General features: G+C 40.2%; 1 protein-coding gene across 5 annotated transcripts in view; it reads left to right on the top strand.

Annotated features, from left to right (window-relative positions):
- The first annotated feature begins 2,445 nt into the window (after nucleotides 1–2,445).
- TRMT11 (tRNA methyltransferase 11 homolog) overlaps nucleotides 2,446–15,521 on the top strand; it is a 63,213-nt gene continuing 50,137 nt past the window's right edge. For 4 of the 5 annotated variants that reach the window (XR_011465323.1, XR_011465322.1, XR_011465324.1 and 1 more), the window contains exons 1-3: nucleotides 2,446–2,569; nucleotides 10,944–11,009; nucleotides 12,809–12,882. Coding sequence is in view for 2 of the 5 variants with exons in the window: in XM_005911945.3 (XP_005912007.2) it covers nucleotides 2,498–2,569; nucleotides 10,944–11,009; nucleotides 12,809–12,882 (212 nt within the window). In the remaining 3 variants the exon portion in view is untranslated. Of the gene's footprint in view, nucleotides 2,570–2,994; nucleotides 3,247–10,943; nucleotides 11,010–12,808; nucleotides 12,883–15,521 lie in introns of those variants that run through there. The other variant, XM_070376288.1, reaches the window with a different exon arrangement.

Genomic DNA, 15,521 nt, shown 5'->3' with positions numbered 1-15,521 from the left:
ATCACAGCACCAAATCAACCCAGCCATGAAAACCAGCATTTCTTTAAAACTTAAAAAGCTGTTCCATCAAAATCTCATGTATAGTATTTAATCATTCTGAGAAGCTCGGGGGATAGGGGTTTATCAAGCACTGCACATCCTTGCCCTAACATTTCATTGGGTCTGTGCCTACCTTGGCCTCTTTTCTTAAAGGAGTCAACATCTCCCTTTTCACATCTAGTAGTTTTATTCCTCTCTGAAGCCTTGGCCAAGAGACGTTCAGAAGCTCACTTACTTCAAGTGGGCTTATCAAGACATTTTACCTAAAAAAAAAAGTAGATGGCTTGTTAAGAGGAATTCTCATACAGTTTTTTTTACGAGAAGAAAAATATCCTTTTTTTTTTTTTTTGCCCTACATGTACTAAGTTGCTTCAGTCATGTCCAACTCTTTGCAACTCTATGGACAGTAGCTCGTCAGGCTTCTCTGTCCGTGAGATTCTTCAGGCAAGAATACTGGAGTGGGTTGCTATGCCCTTTCCCCAACCCAGAGATCGAACCCACTTCTCTTACGTCTCCTGTATTGGCAGGTGGGTTCTTTACCACTAGCACCACCTGGAAAGCCCCTTTGCCCCATACAATTTATTAAACTCTTTATGTAAATTATCTCAATCAGAACAATCCCTTAAGCGAGGCAGTATTATTCCATTTCTGATAAAACAGCGTAAAAGAGGCAAAGAAATTTGCTTAAGAGCATATAGATGGTAAACAGTGGAACTGAAGTTTGAACCTAAGACTGACAACAGCCTATGCTCTTAATCAATTCCACTAAGCATCAGCTATGATCTTGGCACTTGATGGTGGGGATATGCAGAATACCAACCCTTCTGTACTTTGCACGATATTATGTACAATGTAAAACAGGTCTCAAAAGCACAAAAGACTCAGTACCCTCAAAAGCAACAACATACACATAGAATATGTAAATTATTAGAACTTATGAACTATCTGCTATCAAATCTGTGCCAGTGTGAATAGTTAGAAGCAACTTACATCATTGTTTTAATATACAATTGGCTGTGGACTTGTCACGTGAGCCTAACACCACAACTCAGGTACAGTTGATCCTTCAACAAAACCGTGTGGGTGGGGTCTTGGGGAAGGATTAGGGGTATTCAGCCCCTGCAAAATTGAAAATCTGTGTAAAAATTTATAGTTGGCCCTTCAACCTCTAATCTTGTAGTACTTTAGTACTCAGTGGAAAAACAACCACCACCACATATAACTGGACCCCAAGCAGTACAAATCCATCTTGTTCAACGATCAGCCGTACTTACTTTGAGGAGGGCTTTCCTGGTGGCTCAGACAGTAAAGCGTCTGCCTACAATGCGAGAGACCCAGGTTCTAATCCCTGGGTCGGGAAGATCTCCTGGAGAAGGAAATGGTAACCTACTCCAGTATTCTTACCTGGAAAATCCCATGGACGAAGAAGCCTGGTAGGCTACAGTCCATGAGGTCCCAAAGACTCAGACAGGAGTGAGCTACTTCACTTTCACTTTGTTTTCTGTGAGGTACAGAATGGATTGTTGAGATGACCTCCGTCCTCAAGAGCTGAGTCTAATTGGCTTACAAGGCAAGTATCTTTGAAAGTTACCGAAAATATAAAAAGGATACTAAATCTTGAGTGGGCCAGCTAAGTCAGTCCCCAAGCCTAAAGTGGTTGGAGAAGTCTGCACTGAAGTAAGTGAAATTTCAGTTCAGTTAGAACTCGGATTTGAAGAGTTGTAGGAGAAGGCAATGGCACCCCACTCCAGTACTTTTGCCTAGAAAATCCCGTGGATGGAGGAGCCTGAGTGGGCTGCAGTCCATGGGGTCGCTAAGAGTCGGACATGACTGAGCGACTTCACTTTCACTTTCCACTTTCATGCACTGGAGAAGGAAATGAAAACCCACTCCAGTGTTCTTGCCTGGAGAATCCCATGGACGGAGAAGCCTGGTAGGCTGCAGTCTATGGGGTCGCACAGAGTCGGACACGACTGAGCGACTTCACTTTCACTTTTTACTTTCATGCATTGGAGAAGGAAATGGCAACACACTCCAGTGTTCTTGCCTGGAGAATCCCAGGGACGGGGGAGCCTGGTGGGCTGCCGTCTATGGGGTCACACAGAGTCGGACACGACTTAAGTGACTTAGCAGTAGCAGCAGGGAAAGTTAAAAGTACATTTCAGGTGGAGGATCACTGGGAACTACACTGTCTCATCGCAACCTGCTCTGGAACACAACGCAGCATCCCACACAAGCTCCTAGTACAAGGTGGCCTCAACCAGCGCGCACCTAGTACCAGAGGAAGCCTCCCCTGGAGCCGCAGGGTTCAAATTCCAACAGCTGGGAAACACGGGACAGTGCCCCGCTCGCCTTACTCCCGCTTCCGGCTCAGACTCCGCCCCCAGCGGAAGTGGTGTGTGGGGGAAGAAAGCGATGAGACACTCTGGACCGCGCAGGCGTGTTGTGGGTTGCTGCGATGGCGCCGCCGGGTATCTTGAACAGGTATCTTCTGCTCATGGCACAGGAGCACCTGGAGTTCCGCCTTCCGGTGAGCCCGCAGTACCGTCCACTGCTTCTGGCTGGAGACGACGGCGCGGTGGGGATTGATGTGCGGGTGGAGGCGACCCGCGCACTCTGAGCCCGCGGGGATTGGGGGTCTGTGCTTGTCGGGGAGATGACTCGTCCCCTCCAATCCTTCGGCCCCTGGGACAGGTCTGAGCTCCGCGGAGGATGTGAGAGAGAAGTCCGAAACAGCTTCACATCCTCGCTAAGCATATTTATTTATTCTTCTGTCCTTGTGCCAGTTAACCGGAGTTAGGTGAAATGGCAACCTACCCCAGTATTCTTGCCTAGAGAATCCCGTGGACAGAGGAGCCTGGTGGGCTGCTGTCCATAGGGTCGCACAGAGTCGGACACGACTGAAGCGACTTAGCATGTATGCATGCACTGGAGAAGGAAATGGCACCCCACTCCAGTACTCTTGCCTGGAAAATCCCATGGACGGAGGAACCTGGTAGGCTGCAGTCCATGAGGTCGCGAAGAGTCGGATACGACTGAATGACTTCACTTTGACTTTTCACTTTCATGCATTGGAGAAGGAAATGGCAACCCACTCCAGTGTTTTTGCCTGGAGAATCCCAGGGACGGGGGAGCCTGGTGGGCTGCCGTCCAAGGGGTCGCACAGAGTCGGACACGACTGAAGCGACTTAGCAGCAGCAGCAGCAGGTAGGTGAATACGACCGGTCCTCTTCCTGCTGGAGCTTTTCGTCTATGGGAAAATAGAGACAGCGGACAGAAATGCTTCGGGTAGTATTCTAAGTATCGAATATGCGGCTCAAATTTCATGGGGGTTGGAGTAGTGGTGGTGAATTTGGGTGCTAGGGTTGAATGATGAAAAGTTGGGGAAATTTTTTATTCATTCAAGAAAGATTTTCAGAATACATGTAATAGAATGTGCTGGACGCTGGGGATATAATGACGACAAGAGTTTCTGTCTTCACGGAGTTTACCGTTTAGGATAAAGGGTGACCAGATGCGTAAACAGAGCATTATGAAATAACTTTGGTAAGTGCAGTGATAGACACGCAGTGAAATACCAGCATATGGAAGGGAAATCTGAGGGGTGGGGGATGTTGGCCATTGAGATGGCTTTCAGGAGGGTATAACACTTGAGCTGTAACTTAAAAGATGAGTAGAAGTTAGCCAGGCCAGGGAGAGACACAAGTAAATTAGAATTACAAGCTATTCATTATTACTGAATTACCAAATATGTAGCAAAGAATGACAAGAGAGTGGGAGAGAAGGATTGTTGTTGTAGTGTCTTAAGTTGTGTCCAAGTGTTTAGCGACCCCATGGACTCTAGCCCACCAGGCTCCTCTGTCCTGGGATTTCCCAGGCTAGAATACTGGAGTGCGTAGCCATTTCCTTCTCCATGGGATCTTCCCAACCCAGGGGTTGAACCCGTGTCTCCTGCATTGGCAGGCGAATTCTTTACCTCTGCCTGGGAGAGAAGGGTCAGTTCAGTTCCCTCAGTAGTGTCCCAACTCTTTGCGATCCCATGGATTACAGCATACCAGGCGTCCCTCTCCATCACAAACTCCTGGAGCTTGCTCAGACTCACGTCCATCGCATCAGTGATGCCATCCAACCATCTCATCCTCTGTCATCCCCTTCTCCTGCCTTCAGTCTTTACCAGCATCAGGGTCTTTTCCAATGAGTCAGTTCTTCACATCAGGTGGCCAATATATTGGAGAGAAGGGTAGGGTTCATAAAATGCAAAGCCTTAAATACTCTGGAACTTGGAGATTTTATTGAAGAATTTTAAGTAAGGAAGTGACAAAATCAGATTTTTTAAAAATCACTTTGGAAGCAGTACGGAGGATGGATTTGAGGGTAATCAGGAGCTAGGAGTTGAGTCTGTTGGAATAGTCTTGTTAATAAATTAAGAAAGCCTTAATTAGGGCAAGGAATAAGATGACTGTATACATTGGGACAACATTTAGGTGATAAAATCATCAGGGCTTGATGATGAGGGTTGACGGTTAGATGATTGGTTGAAGGTGGGGGGAAGAGGGATCAATCAAGGATGAGTCCTGGGATGGATATCAAGGTGTTTCTGTTTAAAATAGCACGGGCAGAAGTAAGATTTAAATTTTGGTTATGCTGAATTTGATATGCTTGTGTAACACCAAACAGACATGACGAGGCAGTGAATATGAGTATGCATGGATCTTAATATAGCTGCATGAGCTGGTAACTAACATTTAGAAGTCTTTTGCATATGAACTCTAGGAGAGAGAACGAAATTATTCAGAGAAAGCATAGCATCAAAAAAAGCAGTAGGCCAAATACAGCACTGGAAGCATTGATGTTAAGGGGAAGTGGGAAAAGAAGGTCATGAGGAAAATAGGCAAGCGTCAGAATAGGAAGAGAGTTGTTCTTCTTGTTGTTCAGTCTCCAAGTTGTGTCCGACTCTTTGCGACCCCATTAACTGCAGCACGCTAGGCTTCTCTGTCCTTCACTCTTTCCTGGAATTTGCTCAGACTCATATCCATTAAGCCAGTGATGCCCTCCAACCATCTCATCCTCTGTCACCTCCTCCTCTTCTTGCCTTCAACTTTTGCAGTCTCAGGGTCTTTTCCAGTGAGTCGACTCTTCATATCAGGTGGCCAAAGTATTGGAGCTTCAGCATCAGTCCTTCTAGTGAATATTTAGGGTTGATTTCCTTTAGGATTGACTGGATTGCTCTTCTTGCAGTCCAGGGCACTCTCAAGAGTCTTCTCCAGCACCGAAGTTCAAAAGCATCAATTCTTCAGCACTTAGCCTTTGTGGTCCAACTCTTACATCCATAAATGACTACTGGAAAAACCATAGCTCTGACTGTATGGACATCTGTCGGCGAATTGATGTCTCTGTTTTTTAATGTGAGACCAAAGAAATCAAGAGGATAAAGCTTTAGGGTTTTTCTAGAGTGGTTGTATAGTTTTAGGAAGAAATAGATTACTTGGTTTAGTGATCACTAGAAAATGAGAAAGCAGAGATAGACTGCTCTTAACACAAGAATGGAAAGTAAGAGATTGGTTAACAGTTTGAGGGAGACCTAGAGTTGAGGGAGAATCCCTTTCCCTGTTGGAGAAATTGCTGTGTTTGACGGCTGGAGGGAAGGGGAAAGTGGGTATAAGGACACAGCTGGAGGTGTTGGCCTTTCCACAGGAGGGAGCTTGGGCAGAGGAGACTTAGAGCAGGTGAGGGTAGTTGCCTGAAGGGCTATTTTCTAGGTAATGAATGAGTCAAGGTACTTTCTTGAAAGATAGAGGACCAAGCAGTTGAATGGAGAAATTGAGAAAACTTTGAAACAATCTTGAGAGCAAAGAGGGAACTGATGAGCTAAACTATTGGGTAGAGAGGGACTCGCGTGTTAGAGTGATGTGGAAAACTCAGCTGGGGTGAAGAGCACATATTTGTAATTGTGCCAGGATTCTGTGATTCTCTTCAGTTGTGTTCAGTCCACTGGCCTTACGAGTTTCCAAGGAAGACTGCTGCATTCATTCAGGACTAATGTGTGGCTGAGCAGGTGCACCGGCGAGATGAGGTGCAAGGGCATAGAGTCTCATGGAGGAAGTAATATTTTAGTTAGATCTTAATTGATGAGGAAGATACTCTGGGGATGAAGAGGACTCAAGAGCCCACTTCACTGAGAAAAGAAAGCAAGTGTAGAGGCCCGGAGGGGTGGTTGTTTATGGTGGTTTGGGTGTGGGTTGTATGGGGAAGGAGGATGAAGTAATGGACAGTGAGGCTAGAGAGGTGGCAAGGATCCAGATTCTGAAGTGTTTTGAAACTGTTGGAAGTAATTTGGATTTTATTTTAGATCATGGAGAACCACTGGCTTTTTTTTTTTAATTTCCTTTTTAAGCCAAGAAGTAACAAACTTTTTTCCTTTTTAAATCATGAAGTGACTAGCAGTCATTTGTGTTTTAAAAAGTAACTCTGGAGTCCCAGAGAAGGGATACCACTTAGAATCCTCTAGGATTCTAATCCACCAGGGTGGAAACTAGAGAGCAGCCAAGGAGGGTGAGTGCCTGTAGTCAGGTAATGCAGGGAGAATGGCGTGGTTAGGCTGCAGTCTTAAAAACAGCATCCCTAGTAGTTGCTGATTGTTTACCTGTTTCTTCTTTCTTAAGTTCTTCTTAGTATCTTTCCTTTGTGCCAGTTCCATCTCCCCAGAACTCAATCTTTTTTCTGTCTCCATTGTCCTAAGGCTGAAACTCTAGTCTGGTGTTTAAAGCCTGCCATTGCATGATTTTCTTCTCTGCGTCCTCCCACGACCTCTGCCACAAACAGCGCAGCCAGATACCCTTCCCTGTCATTCCCACCATCTTGTTTGGGTCTTTCCTGTACCACTCTTCAGTCTATTGATTTTATATAGTCAGTGTTCATTTAGATTTGCCCACATACTTGTTTATTTTAGATTTCATGATTTTTTTTTACTTGATTCTTTTTCAGATATGCAGTTTCTTTTTTTTTAATCCTCTGCCCAAATTCTTAATTTTGTCTTTTATCTTCTTCAATATAGAAAGCACTGCTGTGTTAAAATATGTAATTGATAAAAGGGGTCCTATGGATCAGTTTCTTTCATGTATTGTTTCTCTTGCTGCTTTTTCATATGTGTGCTGGGTGTTTTTAAAATACATGCCAGATATATTTGAAAATTTATTTAAAAAAAGAAATGAATACTGGGATGATGCAAATGCTCTGGAAGATAGGAGCATTAAAACTCCATTAAACACTCCATTAAAGCGATCCATCAAGGATCGCTTGAACTCGTTTTCAGGCCTCGAGTTCTGTCTCTGCTCTGATTTGCACGCACTTGATAATATGCATAGGTTTGGGGGATTCCAGTCTGAACTGAGTGGTTTTATCAAACTTTCTTTCCTTCCCATTGTTGGCCCTGTGCTCTTTTTTGTTCTTCTGGCTCCATTAAGCTGTCCACCTTCACCGCTACTCTTGGATTTGATTTATTTCCCAGGGAAAGAGTGACTGTACCTTGAGATATCTGTCCTGTCCTGGATCTTGATTTGGTAATTCTTGTAATCTCTCATGCCTTCAAGTAGAGGTCATTTTTTTTTTTTTAATTCTTCTCAACGGGAGGCTTAATCTGAGTTACCTGAATTAGATTTGAATTGAATTGCCATCACTCAAAGTTCTCTTTCTGTATAGATTCTCCCTGTGTTTCAGGGCTTAAAGTGAGTTTCCATTGAAAGTTTTCTTCTAAAACTGAAGCAATCTTTTCTTCCTTTGTACTCTAGTATATTATTATTGTGTTTTGTCTTTTTTTTTTTTTGCTTCTTTAAGGGCCTTTACTGTTGTACACCTCACATTTCAGTTACTATTAAATATTAGTTCTACTAGACCCTAGCTCCCTCAGGGTCTTTACACAGCTCAGTGAATCTTTACACAGCTCAATGCCTTGCATATATTAGTCATTTAATAAATATTGAATTGAGTGAAATAGGATCTCTTTGGGGAAGGCAATCAAGCACGCTTTTGGACCCATCTCCTATGTTAGAGGGCTTCCCAGATGGCATCGTGGTAAAGAACCTGCCCGCAATGCAGGAGGCACAAGAGATGTGAGTTTGATCCCTGGATGGCAAAGATCCCCTGGAGAAGGCAGTGGCTACCCACTCAAGTATTCTTGTCTGAAGAATTCTATGGACAGAGGAGCCTGGCGGGCTACAGTCCATGGGGTGGCAAAGAGTTGGGTTTGACTGAGTGTGCATGCGTGCGTGCACACACACACATTATTAGAACTGCTAGACAGGAAAGCTGTAATGAGTAGCAGCCTATGTGATTTAAAGTGAAAGATTAAGAGTGCAAATATGGTTCTGGTTTTACCTCTGTGCAGTTAATCAGGGCTAGTTTTAGTTGGCAGCTGCCTTATTGTACTAAAAGTAAAGTTTAGGCACCTGGATTTTACTGCTGGTTCTGAAGCAAACTAAATGGATGAAAAAGTGAGTGGCTACAAGAACTGCAAAGCTCGTGTGAATTAATGCATCAGGTATGCCCCAGATCATGCCATATTTTTGTTCCTGATGTAAAAAGATTAACTGAAAAGTAAATTTGCCATGTGATGAATAAAAATTTTGTTTTGCTTTTTCCAAGTAGATTGATGTGGTAGTTTTAATACGTGTTTTGCTTTTCAGTTCGAAACATGGATTATCACGTTTACTCTGACTTTTAAATCATTTCTTAGATTTTGGGTAATGGTGCTAATCCTATGCCATAAAATTTTGAATGATCCTCACTTTTTTTTTATGCTTAGAACCTTTGTGCTTTAACCTGTTGTTCATTTCTAACTGTATTCCAAGAGCAGCAAACTTTCATGTTTTGAAAGTATGTTATGAATGTGTGAATTCATATTCATAATATGCTTCAATAAGGAGTGAACAATTATCATTCTTGCCAAGAAACAGTCTATAACTTCATTTTTCTTTTAAGTAGTATAATTGTCAGTCTTGCTTGCTTTCTTGACCCACTGAACTTCAAGGACAGTGTTGTGGTGATCACTATCTTGATTCATTCAGTTACAGCCTAGGTTCTTTGCTCTTTTCATTACAGATCTCCTTAACCTTTTGAGGTAGCTGATTCCTGTTTCATTGATGAGGGAACTGGGAGTCGAGGGAGTTAAGATTCTTGTATAAAATCACATAGCTGCCATTTGGAAGAACTGGAAACCAAATTGTGGCTGGCCTCCAAGGTCGAATGATGCCTCCTGTTTACATTTGTGTCACCTATGTTGCAAAATAACTGTTGGACTACCTTGAGTGATTTCCTGATAGTCTGTGCTAGTTCTTGGTCTGTCCATATGATTCCGGTGAATGCAGCACCTTCTAGTACCTGGGATTAAAAAAAAAGATTCGTTGCACAGACAAAAGGAAAAACAGATAAGGCGCTAGCTGTGCAAACCTCCCATTCTTCTTGGTCTGGAGGTGGAGGGCTTTCACAATCTGGGTGTACTTTCTCCCAGGGTGACCAGGGCTCGTGGACTCGGTGTTAATTCTTCCTTCCCGTGCCTGAGAGGAAAGGGGATTGTAGGCACCCTCTCATTGGGTTTCATCCTGTGTAAGACCTCCCCAGCGGAGTGGGAGTCTGCCTGCTTTATGTTATTTGAGGAAGGTAAAATTTGTTAGCAGCACGAATTAGAAAGTTTGTATTCTCATCTTGTGTTTACCAGTACAAAGTATTTGCTTCATAGGCCATATGAACTATCTGAACAGATTTCAACTTTGCATACTTGATGTTTTTAAAGTACCTGTTGTATTCTCTTTCTAGTTCTGTAATTTTATCCAGAAAGGATAAAAAGTACCATAACTTGTACTTATTCAATTAATCTATAGTTATGCTCCCTAATAATCACTTTTCTTTTTTTTTTAATTCAACATATATTTATTCATCTAATTAACTGGACAAGACAGTGAACTTAGTCTGTAAAGTATTCTCTTCTGACATTTGGTAAAATTCTATTATTGGTCTTCATTAATCATAAATTAATACATAACTAATGATTTTATTTTCTAGAGAAAGAATGGTTCCAAATACAGCTTGTAAACATACATTAAAAATAATTTTCTATCCAAGTAGTCAAAAAATTAAAACTTTAACAAAAGTGCTATTTTTCATATATTTAATGAATTAAAAGCAGTACAGCATCCAGTTGAACAGTAGTGAAGGCAAATTGATACTCTCACTTTATAACTTAGAACAATTCTTTAAGAAAGTATTATGACCATACGTACTTTAAGAAGCCATACAACTTTCCACATCTCTGGGTGTAATATCGTTGTTTATTGCATCTCTATCTTAAAGAAACAATCTAAAATTTGGAAAAAGCCAGATATTTATGAAAATGAGTATTTAGCCTTTTAAACTGATAAAATTTAGAAAACACCTAAGTGTTCAACATATAGTATATTGTTTCCTACTGAAAAACTTGTAATCCTAATGCCAAGGAGAAAAATGTTTATGAAATTAATATTTAAAGGGAAGAAGAGTCCTAAACCTCATTACAAACATGTTATTTCCTTTCTGAACATCCTCAAATCATCTAATGGTTTTATTTTTATTGATCCATTGTCAGATACCATTTTTTGCAATCTGCTTTTTCCTTTTCAGAAATCAGGGCATTTTCTCAGAATCTTTTGACAACTTTTTTTTTTCCTGAAATTTCTCAGAAATTGCTTCCCATGGTTGTGACTGTAAAATATTTTCAGAACCCAGAGTTATAATTTGTCTGGTATTGACATTTTAGCCCTTTAGGTAGATAATCAACCCCCTCTCTCTTTTTTCTTAATTGTGTTAATAAATGTGTTTTATTATACTTCTAAGTTCCATGTGTTCAAATGTATTCTCTAATATTTTCAATATAGGAGATAAAGTCTTTGCTTTCACTTTTTGGAGGTCAATTCATCAGTAGTCAGGAAACTTATGGAAAGGTAAGTTGAATTTATATTTTTTATTAGACCTATATATATAGTATCCTTAGAAATCTTAAATTTATATAGTTACTTGTGTCTGTTTTTAAGGGCAGTTGAATAAAAAGGATATTTTGGGGAAATTTTTGTTTTGGAAAGTTAGATTTATCTCCAATTTTCACTTTATTAGTTTTTAAATTTTACTTTGGTAGTCTACCATAATTTTTATCTGTCCCTTTATTGAAAAGAGGTCTGTCCTCTGTTGATGAGGTATAATTAGAATTTAGCTGCTTTCAGACTTATTTTTGGTACTCATTTTATAATTTTAAATTAATTATGCATATGTGAAATTGTGAGTTTATGAGCCATATGTTTGGGTTTGACAGTTTATCAGTGTATTGGGGAAGTTTAAAAAACAAAAAAAATCATTTACAGTTCTTCTTTGACGTGACTTATAATTTGGCGAGACTGCCTTCTAGTCTTTTGATATATGTTTTCCCCCTTCGTTGTAATACTAGCAATGAACTTCTGGATCTCTTTTTCATTTGATAGCATTAATATAGTCACATATAATATAATCACATATATAATATAGTCACATATAATATAGTCACTCTGCTTAGCATTGATTACTAACAGGACTGTGTATTTTTCCATCAGTTAACTCAACCATAATTTATCTAATGATTTCACTTAATTCAGCTTGCTTTAAAATTTTTCCTAATAAAAATAATACTAAGGTTACTGTCTTTTCCCTGTTTGAGTTATTTTGAATTTTTTTGTAGGATAGTATAAAAATTGGAATCAAGACTGGGTCTGGCAGGGAGGTCTTCTCATAAAAAGTGAGAGAACTTAAATTGAAAGTTCTCTGGTATTGGACTTTTACACCTGAAGTGAAGTAAAGTCGCTCAGTCGTGTCCGACTCTTTGCAACCCCATGGACTGTAGCCTACCAGGGTCCTCCCATGGGATTTTCCAGGCAAGAGTACTGGAGTGGGTTGCCATTTCCTTCTCCAGAGGATCTTCCCCACCCAGGGATCGAACCCGGGTCTCCTGCATTGTAGGCAGACGCTTTACCGTCCGAGCCACCAGGGAAGTGAACTTCAATTATTGATGGAGGAGGAAAGGAGAGAGCGTGTGGATATAATTGGGTGAGGGGGATGAACTGAGGTTGGGGTCCTGCTACATATTGCTGCATTCTGGCAAGTGGTTATCTGGGGGGAGCACAAAGATGCCTATAATCTTGGGTATTAAAACCCCTGATGCACTTGGAACTTTTTTCCTTGGATAAAATAATAAATGATAATTGAATAATATACTCTATATAATTTTTCATCATAGTTATTGCAGAGACCCCACCCTCTTAGGTGGCCAAAGCTAGCTAGAAAAAAAAAAAAAGATGATTCAGACATATATTACTTAGTAATTCAAAACAAAATAGCTGTATTATAAGAAAATTTTAGCAACAATAAAAAATATTCTGAGATTATACTTAAGGGTAAAATGTGCATTAATTCTTGGTCATAATACATATGAGCAAACATGAAATTAACCTTAAGTTTAAATAACCTTAAATTTCCGGTAAAAAATGTTTTCATTTATATGATCATTTTAAAAAGAATTCTGATTTTGTACTGTATTATCCTAACAGGTTACCTATTAATTAATTTTTTTTCCACTATTGGAGCAGTTTTTATTTTGGTTAGTGTCAGATTAGATATTGTCACATAAAAGTAGCAAATAGGAATTTCTTCTTACTGACTTCTTAAATAAGGTCATAAAACCACTTAGAAGTAAGTTGTATATTATTATTTCTTTCAGTCTCCTTTTTGGATTCTTAGCATTCCCTCTGAGGATATTGCCAGAAACTTAATGAAACGGACAGTGTGTGCCAAGTAAGAAAAACTTATTATGTTCTCCTGCATGAGTGTAAGCTGGACTTCTCGTAACTACTCTGTTCTTTCACTATATTGGCAGAAAGTAGAAGGGGTTGATTGTTGTGAGCCCAGTTTAGCTTGTAGTTATGTGTATTTGCCACTGGATGGTGGTAAGAGAACAGAGGAGAGTTACCTACTGAAACTGTGGATGAGAGAATCTCAGATGATGAAATGCAGAAACACGTGCTTTAGAATAATTTTTTTAAACTTCTATATTAAGCAAGCATATGGTTTAAGATGTAAATGCTATGTTATTACATAGGAAAAATGCCACATTTAATTATAACCAAAGTATTGAAAGCCTAAAAATCTTTTTCTTATATATGCTTTTTAATTAGATGAACAGATCGGTGAAGTGTAAGATGACAAAAAATGAAGCCTACCATAAAATATGTTTTACTGTTTTATTTGTTAGTGTAGTTCTGATTATAATATCTTGATGTGAATTAATATAATGATGTCATTCTTGTTTATCCTGCCTGAGTGTTTTCTGGCTTTCATCATTAGTATCTATTCTTCCTTCCTTCTTGTTTCGTTGTTGGAAAAATCTGTCTTTGGGTTTGGAAATTAAACTGCATTTTCAATTAGCATTTTAAAATTGAAAAACTTATGCTATCCTTGCTTTTTTTTTTTTAACACTCCTCTTCAACTCCCTGAAGATTTTGACAGATTTCTGAGAAATTCCTTCTTTTTGCTTGGAAATTATACTTAATAATGCAGTGCAAATAAGAATTTACATATATCTAGTTTTGTTAATATGGTTGGCAATGCTTTATTATTGAGTAGATTACAACCCCCATATAATTGAGGGCAGGAGGAGAAGGGGGCAACAGAGGATGAGGTGGTTGGATGGCATCACCAAGTCAATGGACACGAGTTTGAGCAAACTCCAGGAGATGGACAGGAAAGCCTGGCATGCTGCAGTCCATGGGGTCCCAAAGAGTAGGACATGACTTGGTGACTTAACAACAATTGAAAACTAGCTGCATTGCTCAGTCTAATCTCATAAATTGAAGCTTGTTAATGAGTTTTACTTAGTCAATAAAAATGACCAGAAAATGGAAACAGAACTAAAAAACATGTCATTTGAGTAATTATCACTGTATGTTAGCATATTAAAATTTATGGCTCTGAGAGATGTTTGAATTCCAAAGATAAATCTTATAGGCTTAAAATAGCTTACTGAGAACCAGATTTATATGCTTCCTTCATAGCTCATATCTTTGATGAATGCATTTGAGTAATGGTACAGTAAATAGTTGTGTAATACTTGTGTAACTTTATGAAATAATATCCCTGGCCGCTTTTTCAGTTCAGTTCAGTTGCTCAGTCGTGTCTGACTGTGACCCCATGGACTATAGCACGCTGGGCTTCCCTGTCCATCACCAACTCTCGGAGGTTGCTCAGACTCATGTGCATTGAGTCAGTGATGCCGTCCAACCATCTCATCCTCTGTCATCTCCTTCTCCTCCTGCCTTCAGTCTTTCCCAGCATCAGGGTCTTTTTTAGAGAGTCGGTTCTTCGCATCAGGTGGCCGAAATATCAGAGCTTCAGCTTCAGCATCAGTCCTTCCAATAAATATTCAGGACTGATATAGGATGGACTGGTTGAATTTCCTTGCAGTCCAAGGGACTCTCAAGTCTTCTCCACCACAGTTCAAAAGCATCAGTTCTTTGGTGCTTAGCTTTCTTTATGGTCCAACTCTCACATCCATACTTGATTACTGGAAAAACCATAGCTTTAACTATATGGACCTTTGTTGGCAAAGTAATGTCTTTGCTTTTCAGTATGCTGTCTAGGCTGGTCATAGCTTTTCTTCCATGGAGTAAGCGTCTTTTAATTTCATGGCTGCAGTCACCATCTACAGTGATAATGAAGCCCAAGAAAAGAAAGTCTCTCACTGTTTCCATTGTTTCACCATCTATTTGCCATGAAGTGATGGGACTGGATACCATGATCTTAGTTTTTTGAGTTTTAAGCCAGCTTTTTCACTTTCCTCTTTCACTTCATTAAGAGGCTTTTTAGTTCCTCTTCACTTTTCTGCCATAAGGGTGGTATCATCAGCATATCTGAGGTTATTGATATTTCTCCCAGCAATCTTGATTCCAGCTTCAGCTTCATCCAACCTGGCATTTCTCATGATGTACTCTGCATATAAGTTAAATAAGCAGGGTGACAGTATACAGCCTTGACATACTCCTTTCCCAATTTTGAACCAGTATTGTTGCATGTCTGGTTCTAACTGTTCCTTCTTCACCTGCAAACAGATTTCTCAGGAGGCAGGTAAGGTGGTCCCGTATTCCTGTCTCTTGAAGAATTTTCCACAGTTGTTATCCACACGGTCAAAGGCTTTAGCATAGTCAGTGAAGCAGAAGTAGATGTTTTTCTGGTATTCTCTTGCTTTTTTGTTGCTCCAACAGATGTTGACAGTTTGATCTTTGGTTCCTCTGACTTTTCTAAATCCAGCTTAAACATCTGGAAGTTCTCAGTTCACATAGTGTTGAAGCCTAGCTTGGAGAATTTTGAGCATTACTTTGCTAGCGTGTGAGATGAGTGCAATTGTGCAGTACTTTGAACATTCTTTGGCATTGCCTTTC

This window comes from Bos mutus, chromosome 9 (assembly GCF_027580195.1).
Source record: "Bos mutus isolate GX-2022 chromosome 9, NWIPB_WYAK_1.1, whole genome shotgun sequence".
NCBI lineage: Eukaryota > Metazoa > Chordata > Mammalia > Artiodactyla > Bovidae > Bos > Bos mutus.
Note: the sequence above shows the minus strand (reverse complement) of the source record. Positions and strands in the feature narration are given on the sequence as shown.